This window comes from Mus pahari, chromosome 3 (assembly GCF_900095145.1).
Source record: "Mus pahari chromosome 3, PAHARI_EIJ_v1.1, whole genome shotgun sequence".
Taxonomy (NCBI): Eukaryota; Metazoa; Chordata; class Mammalia; order Rodentia; family Muridae; genus Mus; species Mus pahari.
In genome coordinates, this window is record NC_034592.1 from 146348878 (window position 1) to 146368845 (window position 19968).

Here is a 19968-nt window from a genome sequence, read left to right on the forward strand (position 1 = left end):
ATTGTCAGCATGTACTTATCATACATGTTACCACATGTATTATGTAAAGCATGCACTTTGCTCTAGCTTACCACCCTCATTATGCCCTCCTGCCCCTCTCTTCCCAAATGTTCTACACACGCACACATTCATTTATAAATAAATGTAGATTCCGCATATAAGAAAACACACAGTATTAGTCTGTGAATCTGGCTTGATTGCTCAACACCATCCCCAGCTCCATTCACTTTCCTGCAAAGAATTCCATTCTTTAAGGCTGAATAGAACTCTACTGTGTGGGCCAGAGATAATCTACCAGGTGATGTTGCTCGCCACAGAAACCTGGTGACCTGAATTTGATCCCTGAAACTCATGTAAAAGTGGAGAAACAACTCCACAAAGGTGTTCTCTCACGTCCACACATGGACCGTAGCACACACTTGCTTCTAAAAGAGACCCTTCTACTCACTGCATGCACATATCTTAGCCATTCGACTGCTGATGGCTACTTATGCCGATTCCTTACCTTGGCTTGGGAATGCTGCCAGTCTCTAGCACACGCTTCCTGGAGACCCTACTGTTAGGGAGCTAAGGAGTGGTAACTTTACAGTTACGGGATGGGGATGGGTTTTGAGACAGGTTCCATGAAGCTTGAAAACTACAGGTACCTTTTGAGGCCCCTCTATACTGATTTCAGCTTCTACGTTACTTTTTGTGGTGTCAGGGCTTGAAGCCAGGGCCTTGTGTATGCTAGGAAAATGCTCTGCCGCTGAGCTACACCCCAACTCTTAGGTATCTCTTCTGAATTCAGTTCAAGCTCTCCTTTCCAGGGGACTTTCACCCTTCCATTGTGCAAACTTCATGGAGGCAGAAAAGACACCTGGCTGCTGCTATTCCTTCATTATGATAAAGCAGCCGCTTTCCCCTTAACTATCTGACCAACTTCTTGTCTTCGCAGGACCATTTTTTAGAGAGCAGGGATTGCAGATAGTCATCCCACTTCCCTATACACAACGCTTGGGCTGTTCAAAAAGTTCATTTAATAAATAGACCAATGTCTAAGAACCAGTAGCTTTTTCTTTCATACATCATCCCATACCTTATTCAGGAAATATTTAAAATTTTAACACTTCTTTTACAGGGTTGAAATTCAGTAGTACAAAAAAGTATATGTAAGATTTAGCTTGCCTTTGCTTCCTGTCTTGTGTGTTATAATCAGTTGTTAATATGACCAAGTTGCAGGAGCAAATGTGAGAAGGCATAAATAAATGCATAAGAGCCAGCTGTACAGAAGAAAACCTTTTAATGCAATAGCAACACACACTTCAATAAAATCAGTTCAATTAACTTCAACATATTAACAAAACAAAATGAAGAAGCCCGAGGGGCTGCTATTGGGGAAAAAGGTTAAGTTCCTGCTCAGACTGGAGGGACACTAATCTTAAGGAGGCCTCTCTCCCCATCCCAGGAGGATCTGGGCTCTTTGAACATCGTAGGTAGCTCATACAGAAGGCAACAACACAGAGCCTTCAAGGGTTAGGCCCTGCCTTCCCACAAAGGGCCTGGACTAAAGGCACTGGAGCTCAACACAGGACACTGTGCCAAGGACAGGGTGCAGGCAGCAGCTGTATCCTCGGGGAGATGGCAGCCTTGGAGAACCAGCTCAACAGGCCGCTGTGGCTGCGGATGAGCAAGCACTTCCGGCCCATCAGCACTCAGGTGAACTGCAGAGCCATGGCGTCAGAGGAAGCCACAGGGCACCCAGTCTGTGCATATCTGGGTCAGGGACAGTTGCCAAGGACTGTGTTGACAAGGGCCAGAGGCCAGGGCTGTTGGCTTCACGCTTTTTAAAAACAAAACAAAAACCTCTAGTGGGGACCTTTCTGGAAAAAAAATAACAAAGAGTCCTGTGCTTGTCTGTAATGGACTTCATCTGAACAAGCAAAATGTCTCAGGTGGAAGGCTGCTACCTCTCCAAGGAGTCAAAGTGGGGTTGATTTTGTACTCCCTTGGTGGCATGCTGGGCACTGGGGGCAGATGCAGGGGAGACCCTAGCTTCTCTGGGAAGGTCAAGTACAGGGTTCCGGCTGTCCTCTTATGGTTTAGTTCATGTCCTGGTTAACTTCCTGCTGTAACTTCTGTGCAGGGCCATTCCTGGGTTCGATTTGTAGGAGGCTGCTGATATCCGCAAGGCTGGACTTATAGTCCTATAAGAGAGAAAGAGAGGTGGGGAGGGGACCTAGAGGACATAACAACGGGGGCGGGGAATGGATGGACAGACAACAGCTGCTGATGCAAGATGATGGGAGCTTTCCCAGGGCTTGGGAGAAGAAACACAGGAGCCGGCACCCGCATAAAGCTCTAGCTAGGCCTGGGTGTCTGGGGGTTGGGGGATCTTTACCTTGAGTGCCTTGTAGGCTTGAGCCCGCCGGTAAAACGCCTTTACATTCTTCCCATCCAGCTTGAGGGCTTCTGTGCAGTCCTTTACTGCCTCCTTGTACTGCTTCAGGACCAGATGACAGAGCGCTCTGATACAGAAAGACCATCACAGAAGTTCAGTCACTTGTGGATCCTCTCCGCCCCGAGCAAGCTGGAGGCGGCTGGGGAATGACCTGATTTGCTAAACACCTGCTCTGTGCTGGAGCTCTCTATCTTCAATTGTCTCAGTTCTCCCCGCCTCTCGACACTTTATGTTTGTACACATGTGACCACTACATGTTCTGGTGCCCATGAAGGACAGAAGGTGTTGGAGTCTCTGGAGCTGGAGGTGGCTCTGAGCCACCATGTAGTACTGAGAACTGGAACCAGTTCCCTGGAGCAGCCAAGTCCTGTTAACTGATGAGCCATTTCTCCGGTTTCCTACCCTTTCCTGCAGATGCAAAGGCTATGAGATACTTTCCACAGTCGGCTCTGTACCAGTCTGCATAAACCTAGAGCCTGACCCTGCACAATAACTCCACTTAACATTCTGCATCAGGTTCTTTAAGCAAAGTTTCCCAAAACCTTCCCCTCAACAGATGGAAAAAAAGCAAATGCATGCATATTAAATACTAATTAACACTGTTGACATTTCAGGGGTAGAGTGTGAAGATGTAAGCAATTACTTTGGAGCACAGCAACAATAAGATGGAGCCTATGCTAAGCACGGGAAAGGGTCCCAGCATCATGTTAACTACTGGAGAATTCAGATGGTGGATAGATGGGTGTTCAAGGTACTTGGAAATTCCTTTTAATAAAATGTGGAAAATACTGTGTATTTACATCATTCAAGTCTGATGACCCGAGGGAAGCCTTTCAGCCCCGCCCACGCCTCCTCCCTCACTGCTGCGTGGATGAGCACTCGCTGGTTAGACATGGCACGGTCTGCTTTAGCTGTTCCCGCTCTGCTGTGGTCTCACTGTTTCCACCTTGTGCGGTCCAGACTGCTGCAGTGAGGGTCAAGAGATCCTGACAGCTCAAATCCCGACTGGACTACCAGGCACTCTGAAGAACTTACCAAGAGCTTCTTTTCCTATCATTTTATCAGCCCTGGGTCTCAGATTTTAACTTCTGTTAAGATGAGAGGAAATGGGAGCTCATGTACTTTAGTTTTTCCTTTGCTTCTTAGTTTCTATAAACATGAAAAGCACAAGGCCTTTCACTACTATAATAGCAAAAGCAAAGTTACCCACTCTATCCTTAATGACTTCTCTTGTGTTCTTCTTCTATTGCGTGGCAATCAGCTTACATGTTCTGCAATTGTTTCGGTTTTTACATTTGAAATTGTACTCTTCTAAGAGTTGATGGGAGGCAGAGGCAGGTAGATTTCTGAGTTCAAGGCCAGCTTGGTCTACAGAGTGAGTTCCTGGACAGCCAGGGCTACACAGAGAAACCCTGTCTCAAAAAACCAAAAAAAAAAAAAAAAAAAGAAGAAGAAGAATTTGAAGAATTTGTATTTAACTTTTACCCCACCAACACAATGTTATTTATTGAATGATAGCTTCTATCCCCATACTTTATTATAAACTAAATGCTGTGCTGTCTAGTGGGTTTCCTGACAAATTCTGGAATCATAATCATGACTTAAAAACAAACACAAGACACAAACCTAAGTCAGGCTGGGCATGCAGGTCAGTAGCAGAGCCTGCCTAACCTGCAGGAGGCCCTCAGTATGGTACACAGCGCTGCTCCGCCCACAGCCCCACTCCGCCCAAGGGGAAAGTCCATCATTTAAATGAACAGGAGGGAGAGGAACACTGTGTGGCCCAGACATATCCGCTTAAAAACAGTGTTTAAACAAAAGCGCTCCCAAGCTATGGTAAAAATACTTTGTTTCTTAGGAGTATGGGCGAATGGGTGTCCAGCAGCACCAAGGTGAAGGAGCTGCTTCTGGGAATCGAACCTGGGTTCTCACGTGAGTGGCAATGTGCTTCACTTCTCAGCCCTCTCTCCAGCTCCCAGATGTCCTAACTAGACTAAGTGCACGTGGGAAGCAAGTGTGTGGAGTACACACAGCCTCCTGTTGACTGGATCAAGCTTCTGACAATAAACTACTCGATTTCACAGGAGCAGAATCCAGTTCTGTTGTCACCATTTCAGTGGCTGGTCAGAGCTCAGACAGTACCTTCATTTTCTCAACTTGACCAGTAATGCATGCTGCCTATAGCTGACACTTGTCATCAGTAATACATGCTGCCTATAGCTGACACTTGTNATACATGCTGCCTATAGCTGACACTTGTCATCAGTAATACATGCTGCCTATAGCTGACACTTGTGAGCACCAGTGATACATGCTGCCTATCACCGACACTTGTGAGCGTCAGTGTAGAGCAGAGAGTTCCCCACAGCAGTTCCTGATGCAGAGCTGGCTACAGGCTCACAGGTCTGCACTAAGACAGACAGCGGCACTCTTCCCTCCTATTCCAGCCAGTCAGCCAGACCTGTTCCTAACCTTAACCCCACTCACTGGACAGAACTGTCGGAAACAGGAGAGTTAAAGCAGCCAGCAGGGGAGAAAGTTTGTGTTGACACTGCAAGCTTAAACTTCTGGGATAAAATCTAGGACAATGAGAGACTTTCCTTTAACATCTCTTTAAGTCTCCACCCCTTTAAACCTTGTTTGCAGTCCTGGGGTAGGTAGGAATGCACACAGTAGGACCCGAACCCCTCGACAGTCAGGAGTCTGTGCAGGCAAGGAAGCACACTGAGCTACAGCCCAACCCCCAGGGCCCATGGTGGACAAGTATTCTCCCATTGAGCTACACCCCAGCCTTCAGAGAGTCAAATGCTCTCAAGTCCCCAAGGCCAGCGGCTGCGCAGAAAGAAGATACCTGTTGCTGTATGTGGCAGACTCCAGGCTACTACACAAGAGGCTCTCACTGTACTTCTCAATAGCTTTCTTATGGTTGCCCTTCTTTACAAGGTCATTGCCTTCTTCCTTCAGAGCTTTGGCTCTCTCCACATCCCCAGCAGAAGGCACTAGATGTAAATTCAGAAGAGGAAAAAACCATGGATCAGGTGCTCACAGGAGATCAATGACATCTCCTCAGCGTCATCCCTTCCAAGTCAGGTGGCTGCGGAGCATCTTCCTGACTACCGAGTCCCCTAATTAATGGCTTCTACTCAATTAAAGGTTCTCATTAGCAGAGGATGGAGACTTATAAACACACATATGATAAAAAGCAAGCTAGGTTTCCTCATGGTACTGCCACTGGGTAGCTGGAATGACCTACTTAACTTCAGTACTTCCGTTTTCTCCCTCAGCGCAAAGGGCTAAGTTAGGGTCAGAGCTGAGAAAAACACAAATGGAGAGTAGCTAACAAGCTCCCCGAGGAGAGGCTGGCTTAGTACACAGGGGCTTGGCTTCTGGGTTTCAGCAAAGGCTGAAGAGGGAGCTTGCTCTGTTCTGTGCTTAGCCTGTATCTACTTTCACCTGCTACATGTAGTGCCACTCCAGCTCTTAGGAGAGAGAGAGCAGAGAACAAGGGGAACCCAAGGTGCCCCACCATAGTGTTTTACAGTCCTTCACTGTGTGGCTCCAATCAATTGCCCCACCTTGGTCCCACAGCACCATTTTCTAATCTTTAAAAACCACCATGGAAACACTCAATGTTTACAACCAGGGTAAGGTTGCAGGAATGAGTCAGCGTGCCAACTCATCCCTGTTTAGGATCCTCCCTAGCCTAGCCCACCCACTCTTGAAAGGAACTAGAATTTCTCATTCTGTGTTTCCCTGTCCCTTAAGCTAGCCAGATAGTTAGCTCGCTTGCTCACTCACTCAATCTAATTTAATCTAGTGTAATCTATAATCTAGTGTAATCTAATCTATGGCTACAGTAGCATCTATAAGCAACTTGCCCTGGAGCCTCTGATAGAGCCTTTAAAGAAACAAGCCCCTGATAGAGCCTTTCATGGCTTGGCTGCTTTCCCCTCAACGTTCTACTTCTGAGATTTGTCTGTGTGAATATGTGGAGCTATAGTTGATACATTTTCACTTGCAAAATTCCAGGAAAGATTTGTCCCCTGTTCTGTTTGTGGTGACCGGGTGATTTCTAGTTTTGGTTTGCTATTATCTAACACTGTGCAGCGAGTACTCCTGCACACATGATCATGAGTCCTTGGAAGCAGCCCAGTAGGTAGATGTATGCCCTCAGCGCTCCCTGGGCTCTGCAATGCCCCTCTTGGTAGTCCTCCTTACCCATGTAGCTCCTTCTCCAGCTCCTACCTACTGTCTCTGCCTCCAAGTTTCCTCCCTAATGACATCATCCTTTAAGGTCCAGTCAAGACATTACCTTTAGCACCTGCCCCTGTGTTTAAACTTCCCAAATACTAACCATTCCATGGCACTTGCTTTTCCTCCATAGACTTTAAACCACTGTCTCCATGATCCAGTTGCTCACTAGACCAGGAACTCCCTCAGGGTCTAGTTCTGTCCTCTGTGCTCCACTGGTTAGCACAGAGTTTGTTAACACATGGCTCTGTGACTTCAAAGAACAAAGAAAAGTCACATACCCTGAGCCATCTAGTTTATTAGCATGCTGCAATCTTCTTCTAAGGAAGAATGGAAAATGACAACCAAGCTCACACATGGGCACAGAGGCAGTTTCCTGCCCAAACCTGTAATGAGTGCCTTCCTTCAGTCATTGATAAAAAGCCTGTGCACTTCTGTCTTGACTGATGCTCGCGAGCCCAGGTCAGCTCTCCTGGAGCATCAGTCCTTCCCGGCACACGCTCTCCTGCTATGCGTGCCCAGCTCTGCTCCTGCTCCTCCTCCTCTGTCAACCAGGACATATGTCCTCTAGCTATAGATCACTTTCTGGTTATGGGGATGGCTGGATGGCCCCAGGGAGAGAGGGCTGACAGTTACAAAATGTCAGTTGATGGTCACAGGAGCCTGTGACCAATGACACTGGGAAAACACAAGCTAAGATACGGGGGAGGGGAATACCTTAATTTAACTATTGAGTTGAGGGGTGGGTAAAGTGGGGTGGGGGTTTTGGCACAATACATGTAACCGTGAGCCAATACAATTCCTTTATTATTCTGCCATGTTGAAAGTGTCTGGCTTTGCAACTCAAACCCTGTAAGCAACAAGAGCTAGCACTTGTACCTATGTGCCAGGCTGGGAGGCTCACATCCCGTGTAGAACTTAAGACTTGCACTGATGACCTCAGGGAGACAAATGAAGAAATGAGGCCAGTTTCTGGAAGGCTGCTCTAAACTTAGGCCCAGCCCCAGCTCACCTCTGCTCTTTGAGGCTGTGGTTTCTTTGGATTTGGTTTTAGCTGTCTCTTTGTGGTTCTCTGAAGGCAAGGAATTCCATCTCTTCTGGGCTGAAACAGGCACCACAGGGATAGGGGGCAGCTTCAGGCGCCACTCAGGTCCCAGGGAGTCCATGAGAGCTCTGGTTATTCTGGAAGGCAAGGACGAATTACAGGTGTCTGGCTAGGTCAAATTGTTCCTCTTTCACACCTGAGAAGTGGAGGCCCCTTTACAAGGTCAGAACATCTCCCCACCCCCACCCCAAGCTCTAAACGAAGCACGGGAATCTGCTATCAACTCTTTCTCAGATCCAACACCATGGGGCACTTCCCTTAACATGGTTTCTACATGTGAAATTTTATTTATTTATTTATTTGCAGCTGGAGCCATGACCCACCACGTATGCTCTTTGGTTGATGGTTTAGTCCTTGGGAGCTCTGGGGGTACTGGCTGGTTCATATTGTTGTTCCTCCTATGGGGCTACAAACCCCTTCAGCTCTTTAGGTCATTTTCTCTAGCTCCTCTATTGGGGACCCTATGCTCAGTCCAATGGGTGGCTGTGAGCATCCACTTCTGTATTTGTCAGGCACTGGCAGAGCCTCTCAGGAGACAGCTATATCAGGCTCCTATCAGCAAGCACTTGTTGGCATTCTCAACAGTGTCTGGGTTTGGTGATTGTAAACGGGATGGATCCCCAGGCGAGTCGGTCTCTGGATGGTTATTTCCTCAGTCTCTACTCCACACTCTGTCTCTGTAGCTCCTCCCATGGGTGTTTTGTCCCCCCTTCTAAGATGGATCGAAGTAGCCACACTATGGTCTTCCTTCTTCTTGAGTCTCTTATGGTTTCTGAATTGTATCTTTGGTATTCCGAGCTTCTGGGCGCTACATTTGAATTTTAAGGTGTTCTGCTACTGGTTAAGGATAAACTTTGCATCTTCAAGAAGAAATCCCATTTTCAAAAATGTATTTTCTCAGTTCAAAACTAGTTCAAAGTGTGACGCTTGTCATTTGTTCACTGTTCATCTTAAGTGCCAATCTTAGTTAGCTCCCTCAGCAATCTTTAACACTTTAGGGGCTCCAACTTGCAGGCTAATGTGGCCTGTGATCTCCAGTAGTCTCCCTCCTCTGCATTTTAATTTATTTCATGTCACATCTACTCCTGATCCTTGGGGTGGCTGTGTGGCTCAGTGATGGTGTTTGCCTAACACGTGCAATGCACTAGTTTTGATTTCCCAGCACTGCAAAAACCAACCAACCCTATGGACACATCCTGCCTCTGTGTTACTCCGTCTTCCATTTTCCACTCCTCCCTTGAGATCCCGCTAACTCCTCCTTATTCACTTCTCAACTTAAGTCGGTGCTCTCAGCCCATGTGGCCATGTTGTCAATGAAGTTCCAGCACCTAGTTCACCACCTGGCGCCAACAGGCAAGCATGTGCTACACCAGTGAATGAAGCTCCTACAGCTACATTCCTAGGTTACAAGAGGAAAAACCACAGACTAAAAGTACATCATAGTCACAGCCTTTCACTTGGCTTTGAAGAGGTTTTCCTGCCTGGCCCAGGAATACCAATTCTCCTTAGCCCGAGTTCCTAATGTGCTTTCAAAACATTCTTCCTATACCCCAAATAAAAGCCTACCTGCCTGTGTGATGATGACAATCTTGATTATTGGGCCTGGGAGAACACTTGTTATTCCTACAGAGGACATGGGTTTGGTTCCCAGGATGCACATGGTGGCTCTCAACCATCTGTAATTAGAGTTCCAGGGCTTCCCACATGCTCCTTTGACCTCTAAAGGCACCAGAAATGCACATAGCACACATCCACACAGGCAGACAAAACACTCATAAAACCCCAAACAAACCCCTCAACTGTCGGCCTGATGAGATCTAGAACTACCAAAGAAACAGCGAGGGAGGAAGACCCACTCACTCCCTGAGTTTGGGTCCTGGACTGCATACAATGGAGAAGTCAGCTGAGCATTGCATTGACCCTGCTTCCTAAATGCAGATGCGATGTGGTGGAGATAGCTGCCTCAAGCTCCTGCTGCCCGCCATGATAGACGGCACCAGCTAACTGTGGATCCTAACAAACCAGCGTCCTTTAAGCTGTGCTCTGTCATCCCCGATGCTTTCCTGGCAGAGCACAGAGCTCTGCGTCCTAGCCCCTGGCTCCTTCGGGGACCTCACCTGGGCAGCCTTTTTCCTTCCTGCCTTATTTTCCCTAAGTGATTCCAGACTGAAATCCCTTCAACTCTGCTCACTTATTAAACGCCCGTGGGCACCCCTTACTACTCACCGCAGCTACACCCCTGCCTCCCTTCCTAATGACATAACTACCTTCTGAATGGCCATCTGCTTCTGAGCTCACTGAATTGCTTCTCTCAGCTTCACTTGTGACTTCACTAGGAAACTGTTTATGGCTCCTTCTTCCCAGCCAGGTGACCACCTTCCTTCTGTGCTGGACAACTTGTGCTGGTGCTCCCGTGTAATACTGCACACTGCACTGACTACACTGATCCTGTGTAACACTGACTGAGAGCTGAGCAGGGACAGGAGCTACACCTCATTCAGCAGCCCAGGTCCGTTTAAAGGCTGGCACACAGCTGGTGGCCTTTGGTGAAGGACAAAAAGATTCAAAGAGAAAATGGCAAGTTAAAAAGTCAACCAAGAAGCCGGGTGTGGTGGCGCACGCCTTTAATCCCAGCACTTGGGAGGCAGAGGCAGGCGGATTTCTGAGTTTGAGGCCAGCCTGGACTACAAAGTGAGTTCCAGGACAGCAAGGGCTATACAGAGAAACCCTGTCTCGAAAAACCAAAAAAAAAAAAAAAAAAGTCAACCAAGAAACTAAACATAGACCACAATATGCTATTAGTTTGGCTATGACTTTGTAGCAGCCCACATGAAGGGGAAATCATGATCAAATACACAAAGAAGGGTTATTTGTGAGAGAAAAAACAGCCATGGCTCAAGAGACTGGAAAGATGTTTTCACACTTGAGTGTGTCCACCTGCGTGCAGTGACTATGGATGTATCAGATCACTTAAGAGCTGGCGTTACAGGAGGTTGTGAGCTGCCCAATGTAGATGCTGAGAATCCTGAACTCAGGTCCCCTGCCAAAGCAGTAAGCACTCCTAACTGCTGCGCCCGCCATCTCTTCTGCTCTAGGAACATATTACACACCCTGCCCAACACAGCAGCAGAGTCAGTCTCCTTATATACTTTGTTGAACATATCCATTAAGTTGGTCCATGATCTGGGCTCCCACGACTGTGGGAGCAAGGAGGCTACTTTTGCTGTGGTATCAGTGACCGCACAGTTGAGGAGGGACACAAAGGCTTCTATGACATCCCCTACCCGACTCCCCAGAAAGAGCTCTTACAAAGTGTGATAAGGATGCTGAAGTATAGCTCTGGGAGGGATGTGGGAGGGGAAAGGACTCTGTTCCATCTCAGGGACAGGCCACTGAGAGTCTGACCACGCACCAGTGAGTATACAGATAACACAAATTAGATTTTCTTTTCTCTATTTTTAAAAAATTCTTACTTTTTCCCAATGGAGGAGCTAGAGAAAGTACCCAAGGAGCTGAAGGGGTCTGCAACCCTATAGGTGGAACAACAATATGAACTAACCAATACCCCCAGAGCTTGTGTCTCTAGCTGCATATGTAGCAGAGGATGGCCAAGTCGGCCATCATTGGGAAGAGAGGCCTCTTGGTCTTGTAAACTTTATATGCCCCAGTACAGGGGAATGCCAGGGCCAAGAAGTGGGAATGGGTGGGTAGGGGAGCAGCGTGGGGGGAGGGTATAGGGGACTTTCGGGATAGCATTTGAAATGTAAATAAAGAAAATATCTAATAAAAAATTGAAAAAAAATCTTACTTTTACTTGTTTTTTTGGGTGGGGTGGTCACATGGGTAGGGGACATACATGGAAGGACTGGGAAGTGAGTGTGATCTGGGTGCATGATGTAAAATTCTCAAAGAATCAATAAAAATTTTATATTGGAAAAAAAAAGTTTTCCAAGTCTCTGTGGCCAGCCTGGTGTACAGAGTGAGTTCCAGGACAGCCAGCGATACATAGTGAGACCCTGTTTAAAAACAACTCTTTCCCAAGTCAACAGCTAAAGAGATGCTTGCCATCAAGGGCTGATTCTGAAGATTAAACACTTGAATGAAAAGCTGAGCATGACTACACGTGACAGTAGTGTGCACCTACAGTAACCCTGGAGAGGCAGACAGGAGGCCTCTGGAGGCTGCTGGCCAGTTGGTTTAGTCAAGCCGATGTGCTTTGTGCTCAATGAGAGACTGTCAAAAAAGGAGGTTGGCAGTGATAAAGGAAGATGCCTACCTTCAACCCATGGCTTCTCACACACAAAGATTTTCAAGCATAGCCAAAGGGACCACATTTGGAAAACAACCAAAGCAAAAGGCCAATGATGGACATTTGCGGTTCTGCTGGGTGTGGTGGCGCATGCCTTTAATCCCAGCACTTGGGAGGCAGAAGCAGGCTAACCTCTGAGTTCAAGCCCAGCCTGGTCTACAGAGTGAGTTCCAGGACAGCCAGGGCTACATAGAGAAACCCTGTCTCGAACCCCTCCCACCCCCCACCCCCACCTCTCAAAAACAAACCAAACCAAACCAGTATTGGTTCCATGAGGAAGTTCTGCCCCACACTGGGTTTACCTGTTGATGCCTTCCAGGGCGGATGCCACACTGTTATCAATCTGCAGCACAGTCTTATAGTCAACATAGGCCAGGGAGTACTTCTCCAGGGCTTCATATGCTGATGCCCTCCGCAGCAAGGGCTTGATGCTGAAGGGAACCAAGGCCAGCGCGCTACAACAGCAGGTTAAAAAAATGTTAGGCCAACAGGCTTCCCCAACAGTGCAGTGATTCAGGCAGTCTACTGGAGCAGTTGGCATATCAGAATTACTTCTGGTAAAAAGACAGCATCTCTAGAATAGGTAGGGAATTCTCAACTTAGACTGAATTGGGAAAGGAAAGAAGGCAGAGGACCACTAATGAAATGAGCATGCACGTGTATCTATCTCTATACCCCCTCCTCCTGCCCAGATGAAGAACAGGGGCCTCATAGTTTCATGTGTCTATGCTTCCACACTGTGGTCCAGCAGAAGTAATAAACAAGCGTAGGGTTGAGTTTGTATTCTATCCACGCTACCACTAGCCATGGGACCCTCGTTGTCACCTGGGTTCTGTCCTGGGAAGAAGGGTAAACTTACCACCACAGTGAACAGAAAGAAAAGAGAAAAGAAAGTAGCACAGGCTCCATGAGCATGAGCAGGCCCCATGAGCCTCTCTCCTACTTCTCCCATGCATGTAAAGCAACATCAGACGTAGGGTTAGCCACAGATATATGCTAGTTTAGCCAAGATGAAAAAGGCTAGCCCGGGGGTGGGGGTGGGGGGCTGGAGAGATGGTTCAGCAGTTAAGAGCACTGACTGCTCTTCCAAAGGTCCTGAGTTCAAATCCTTGCAACCACATGGTGGCTCACAACCATCCGTAATGAGATCTGATGCCCTCTTCTGGAGTGTCTGAAGACAGCTACAGTGTACTTATATATAATAATAAATAAATCTTTAAAGAAAAAAAGAAAGAAAGAAAGAAAGAAAAAGGCTAGCCGGAAGAATGAGATAGGAGAAACCATTCAATGCCCTGTACAACTGATTACTGACAGATTGTCCTTTCTTCCTTTCTCTTTGCCCCCATCCTCTTTTTTTAGGACAGGGTCTCACTATGTAGCCCTGGCTGGCCTGGAATTTGTGATACAGAACAGACTAGCCTTCATCTCACAAGGATCTGCCTGCCTCTGCCTACTGGACACTGGGATTAAAGGTGTGCCTCACCCTCTCTTTGCTTCTTAGACAACCTGTCAGCGTCTATTATCTCCTTTCTTCTTTCCTCTATTCTTACTTCTCACACTATCATCCCAGGAAAACAGCCGAGCATGTCAGTCACCCTGACTGCGTCTCACCTCATGTGCCAAGTCAGAGATGTTACAGTCTACTTCTAACTTCCCATCATACACCATTAAAGAAGCAGTGAGCCCAAACTCCAAAGACAAGGACCCAGTAGAGCCTGTCATTCTAAGTGGCCTATCTGTAAAAAGAGAGAAAGGTGGGATTCTCCCAGATTAGAAACCTGGCTTGCTCTTCAGTAACCCTCAGGTATCCCGGAGGCTCCCTGGGCCACTTACGAAGTGCAATCTTTGATGCAATCTGTGCAGTTCCCATCCTTCAAGTAGCACGCGGCACGGTTGGAGTACAGAACACTTTCTTCTTCAGGGTCTGCAGAACCTGCCCAGATGGAGGCAGGAAGAGCAAGATCATGAGTTGGGAAATAGATGTCAGAAGGCATAGAGATGCACTTCAGACTTGGGGCTTTCTAGGTTTTGGGAAAAGGCAGCAGAGTCCTGTAGCCTAACCAGGCTTATATATCATATAGGATAACACATTTACCATTCCTACCACAACAGTGGGGAAGTCCAGATTTTTGCCATTCGCAGGAAACTAAGCATCCATCATCACTTATTTCAGCACTGAACTTGGTACCAGATAAAAATATAAACATAAGGCAGCTGGCTTCTGCCAGAGAAAAAACCATGTCGTAATTACTCGGGTGCGTGGCTAACTTATTACAGAAAGCACAGTGACTCAATAGGGAAAGGAAAAGGAAAAGGACAATAATAAATGCCTCAATGAGGGGATAACTCAGACTCGGAGGGAAATGCAAGCTAGAGAGCAGATAAGTCAGAAAAGCCTTTACCAGAAAAATATAACTGAGCCAGGTCTGCCAGGACTATGGGTACCTCAATCGAGAAATGTGAACAACTCTGTGAGGTTTCTCATTAGTCATTTCTCTGAAGTCAACGCTCTTACCCAGTGTGACTGTAATCACTTTCACTTCTTAAAAGATACTCTGTGTGTTGTGTGTGTGTGTGTGTGTGTGTGTGTGTATGCGCGCTCCCATGAAGAAAAAGGAATGTGTATGGAGGTAAGAAGACAGCTTGAGGGAGTCAGTTCTCTCCTTCTACCATGTGGGACCTAGGAACTCAGCAAGTGCCTTTGCCTTCTGAGTAGACCCCTGATTTTCACTTTTTGGAGCATTTTATTAAATGTATTCTGATCGTATTAACTCCTCCTCCTCCAACTTCCCCTAGATTCACTTCTGCCTCCACACTCTCCAACTCTGCACTTTCCTTTAACCCCCGTTTTCATTTTAAAGACCCCGTTTTCATTTTGAAGATATTCTCAACTACATTTTACTTACTAGCATGGGTCCTAAAATACCACAAGACAGCAACATACACAACATAAGAAAACTGTGGACCAAGTAACTCCTAGGTATACAGATCAAAGGTCTTCCTGAAATATTTGATTTAGACATTATTTTCGTAGCTTATGCTTGATCTGACATCCAGCATCCACCATTTTATCAAAATCAGTTGTTCCCGCCTCCATCCACCTTTGAGTGAGGTCTCACTACCTTTTCCAGGTTGCCCTTGAACTAGCAATTTTCCTGCCTCAGTCTCCCAAAGTACTGGAGCTACAAGACTTCATGCCATCATAGTTTCTCCCCCACCTCCTTTAAAAACAAACAAACAAACAAACAAAAACAAAACGTAAAACAAATTGCTGGTATGGTGGCACATCTTCAGCCTCGGCAGCCCCGAGGCAGGGGCAGGCAGAGGTCCATCTTCTGTGCAGAAGGCTAGCCTTGACCTTCTGACAACCTTCCTGCTCCAGCCTCCTGAGTGCTGAGATATCAAGTGGACACCTCCACACCCTTTCCTAGGGAGCAAGGCTTCGCTGTGTAGTCCTAAGGGGCCTGGAAGCCACTCCATACATCCAGGCTGGCCTCGATTTTGCTTTTGAAATGGCTAAAGCTTCATCCATCCTCATTTTTGTCCTCGGAGGCCAGCACACTGCTCACGTTGGTGTGAATCCTCAAGCCCTGCCCACTTTACTGCACATCATTAACACATAAGGAACTGGACCATTAAAGTGTTTTCCAAGGGGCATCACAGAGCCTATGCTTTTGCACTTGCTTCAGGAAGTAGAATACCATGTTGACACTTGATATCCTTCATTCAATACTAACAATGAATAATAAACACAATAAACTTATACTTCTTTCATTCTTCTCTTGGGCCAGAAAATACAGAGGTAAGTTGAATAGTCCTTGCCATAAGGCACAAGTACTGAAAGGTTCCAGTTAATGGTCCTACAAAATCCGCTCAGCTCTTCTAAGTACTTGAGTGCATGTATATTTGAAGGTTTCGAGTCTCTGACTTCTTACAAGGCTTCCCTGTGCTCCCTCTAAAGCCAAGAAATCTGATCTGAGAAGCCAAGAGAATTACCCACATAATCACACAGAAAATCAGTAGTAGGGACAGAAATAAAATCTGGTAAATTTAAACAGCAGGGTTGTTTAATTCTAGTGGTCGCAGAATAAATCCGCACGAAAGCACAGCTTCTGGCCTTTTACTCAGGGAAGGGGGCTGAGAAGGAAACAGCCACCTCAGTGTCCCCAGCAATGTCACGATGTGGGACTGACATAGGGGGAGAAGCCTAAGAGGGTTTCCAGAGAAAACAACAGGGTGTGTGTGTGTGTACCCATGCATAGCTTCAACCCATGAAAGCTCTAAAAAGGACGATTTATGAGTTAGTCTAGCTAATGGTTAAAAATCTGGACTCAGGGGGTTGGAGAGATGGGGTAGGGGTTTAAAGCATGCACTGATCTTGCGGAAGGCCAGAGTTTAGTTCCCAGCACCCGCATGAAGCAGTGCACAACATCTGTAACTCCAGCTCCACGGGGATGCCACCTCTCGCACATTAACCCCACCTCATGATCACAAATAAAACTGGACTCAGAAATCAGACAACTCTATATTCAAATTCTGGGTCTAACAATCTTCACTGTGTCATCCTAGGAAGGCAATTAATTCTTTGGGATTCCTCATCTACAGGTGTCTAGTTGATCTGGTCATAGTGTAGATAAACAAAGATAACATCTAGCACACAGAAAACAAATGACTGGTCAAGAAAATGAGAATGAGGGGCTGGAGAGATGGCTCAGCGGTTAAGAGCACTGACTACTCTTCTGAAGGCCCTGAGTTCAAATCCCAGCAACCACATGGTGGCTCACAACCATCCATAACAAGATCTGGCGCACTCTTCTGGAGTGTCTGAAGACGGCTACAGTGTACTTACATATAATAAATAAATAAATCTTTAAAAAAAAAAAAAGAAAAGAAAATGAGAATGAGGACTTCGAGAAAGCGGGACTCAAGGCTGTCCTGGAACTTTGGGCAAAGGTTAGCCACGTTGTTAATATGCTGTTCTTTTGTTTAGGGGATAAGATCCCAACTCTTTCGAGGGTTTAAAGCACCAACACAATTAAGGTTTTGTCTACTTCGTGGCTTAAATAGTCTCATTAATAGCTTATGCTGCTTAGTCCATCTGATGGTTCTCTGCACCTGGAATGCATTAGACACTGAACTTCTCAGGGACATCTCAAATATCTCTTGAGAAGTCGCCCATGACTTCCTTTCTAAAGGATCCAACCGTATCACATTACTTTGTATTAATAGTTCTAATCTCAGAGGTCTCCTTTACTTACAAAGGTAAGACAACTGGCCCCCAGGAAGTTCTATCCTTGAAAGGACCCCATCTCCCCAGCCACATTCAGTTAATATACAAAAGTCAACTGAATTGTAAAATGAATACATGAGGGGCGGACAGGTGCGCTATATATACCTCAAGGGTCAGAGGGAGGCCTGAGTAATTTAGGACACAAGCCAATGGGGCAGCTAAAAAGCAGGCATAAAGAGCCAAGTTAAGTTTCTCATAGGATGTCAAAGTGGGGAAGATGCGGGGGTGTGGTGGGAGAGGCTGGTGCGGCAGATGGCCCGGGGAAAAGAAAGACCCAGAGGACAGGATCAACACTTGGTCCAGGGCGCCGATGCGGGTGCAGGACGCCTGCAGGCCCGGAGGGTAAACGTGGGGCGGGTTCCTACCTCGCGCCTGCAGCAGTCGCAGCGCGCGCTCGTACAGCGCCGAAGCCTCGGCGTACTGGCCGTTGCGGAAACTCTGGTTGCCGGCAGCGCGGAGCTCTTCCACAGAGTCTGAGAGTTTGGGGGCCATCCCGGGAGGCCGGCAAACAGGGACCACCTCCGTTCCCCGCTGAGTAGTGCGCAACAGCTTCCGGGTGGAAGCAGCGGATGCGTGCCCTTAAGGCCCGCAGCCGACTGGCCTGGGGAGCTGGGGGGTGGTGATGGTAGACGGGGTCGCGGCTAGGCGGCCAGAGACGGAAAGAAGCGCGGGATCAAGCCCTGGGAGGGCCTGGTGCGGCGGCTGGACGCGGGGAAGGGAAAACAGGGAGGCTGGGCCAACGGGAGGCCCGGTGCGGGGATGCGGGTGGAGGACGCAGGCCCGGAGGGAAACGTGGGGCGGGTTCCTACCTCGCGCCTGCAGCAGCCGCAGTGCGCGCTCGTACAGCGCCGAGGCCTCGCCGTATTGGCCATTGCGGAAGTTCTGGTTGCCGGCGGCGCGGAGCTGTTCCACCGAATCCGAGACTTTGGGGGCCATCCCGGGCAGGCTGGGAAACAGGGACCAAGATGCTTCCACCCGGAAGCTAGGGCTGCGTGCCTTTAAGGCCCACTGTGGACCGGCCCTGAGGGGTGGGGCCAGATGGGGCGGGGCTAGATGGGGCGGAGCTAGGTGGCCAGGGGCGGGCGGAAGAGTGGGTTCAAGCCCTTAGCTAGGTCGGGCCTCTCTTCCTTGTCCAGGGGCGGGGCCGGGGAAGGGCGGAGCTAAGAGGGTCGGAGGCGGGGACGTTGAGAAACGAGGCCCTTTGCGAGTGCTCATGGTGGCTGGCGCTCCAGTGCTGAGGCGGCAGAGGCTGAATCACCGAAGGAGGCGGATTATCATCCCTCGTGCAGCTCACAGTCCGTTGGGCCTGGGAAGCAATTAATCCACGACCACAAGAAAACGTACTTTTCGTTAAGATCTTAATACTATAAAGAAGCAAAGAGCGGGATGATGCAAACGTGTGGAAGTCTAAGGCACCCCCGAGGACTGTATGGGATAGAGTGAGAATGATGAAAATTTTTTATACGCACAAAAGAATACAATGCACTTAAAAAAAAAAAATAAAAGAAATAGAAGCAACACAATCCAAAGTTCAGGTTTTCAGTTCTACCACTTGGGAGGCCAAGGCTCGTATAGCTGAGCTCCTGTTTTAAAACAAAACCAAGAAAACACAATGATGTTATAGGTGATAGGTTATTTCTCCGTTGTCGATGAAATGAGCCAATTTAAGCCAGATTATATTAAAGGCAGGTTTATTGGGAAGCTGCTTTCGGGCAAGTTCACCGGTCCCAAAGGAGGAGGGCAGGGAAGTCGCCATGGGGGCGCTGGGGGGGGGGAGGAAGAAAGAAAGAAAGAGGGCGCTTATGCATAGAGAGAAAAGGGCAGACCAAAATATCTGGATTATATAGGGAAGGGCAGTCCAGCCCCTGGGCGAAACGTTCAGGGATGAGGCATGGCATGGCAGGTAGGCAATGAGGGATGCTGGGAGAACCTGGAGATGGGGAAGGCAAACAATAGGAAATGCCCCTGTGGAGGCTGTTAAACGTGAGCAGGCCACAGAAAGCCTCAGAGGCAAAGCATCAGCTGAAACCTGAGATGTAGGGAACAGGATTCCAGAGACGCTGGAAAGCGTCTGGTATCTTGTGGACCATAAAACTTATTTAGTGGGTGAATACAGGTGAACCATGATCTTCCACTGGAGCTGGGCCTGGTGGTGGACGCTTTAATCCCGGCACTTAGGAGGTAGAGGCAGTTGGTTTCTGAATTTGAGGCCAGCCTGATCTACATAGCATGTTCCAGGCCAGTCAGGGATATACAGATGCTGCCTCTAACAAATCCCTACAAACAACCCGAAATTAAAAATATGCCCATGGTGAGGGCTCAGCGAAGGAACTTCAGAAATCTGTGAGCTTTATTTTTATTTTTTAATTGATTTTATGATTTTTAAAGATTTTAAGATTTATTTTAAGATTTATTGATTTTATGTATGTGAGTACACTGCAGCTGTCTTTAGTCACACACCAGAAGAGGGCATCAGATCCCATTACAGGTTGTGAGCCACCATGTGGTTGCTGGGAATTGAACTCAGGACCTCTGGAAGAACAGCCCGTGCTCTTAACCACTGAGCCATCTCT

At 47.6% G+C, this 19968-nt stretch overlaps 1 protein-coding gene across 2 annotated transcripts; it reads right to left on the reverse strand.

Moving 5' to 3' along the window:
* Positions 1 to 1268: 1268 nt before the first annotated feature.
* Positions 1269 to 18428, reverse strand: Tomm34 (translocase of outer mitochondrial membrane 34). 2 transcript variants are annotated; one of them, XM_021193240.1, is made up of 7 exons: positions 18205 to 18428; positions 13939 to 14038; positions 12408 to 12560; positions 7704 to 7873; positions 5292 to 5439; positions 2381 to 2507; positions 1269 to 2186 (listed from the first exon to the last, which is right to left on the reverse strand). In XM_021193240.1, the coding sequence occupies exons 1-7, from the start codon at positions 18329 to 18331 to the stop codon at positions 2082 to 2084; spliced, it is 930 nt and encodes a 309-aa protein (XP_021048899.1). In that variant the 5' UTR covers positions 18332 to 18428; the 3' UTR covers positions 1269 to 2081. The 2 variants fall into 2 exon arrangements, with proteins under 2 accessions (XP_021048899.1, XP_021048898.1); XM_021193239.1 differs by having other exon boundaries at positions 17761 to 18359.
* Positions 18429 to 19968: the final 1540 nt, after the last annotated feature.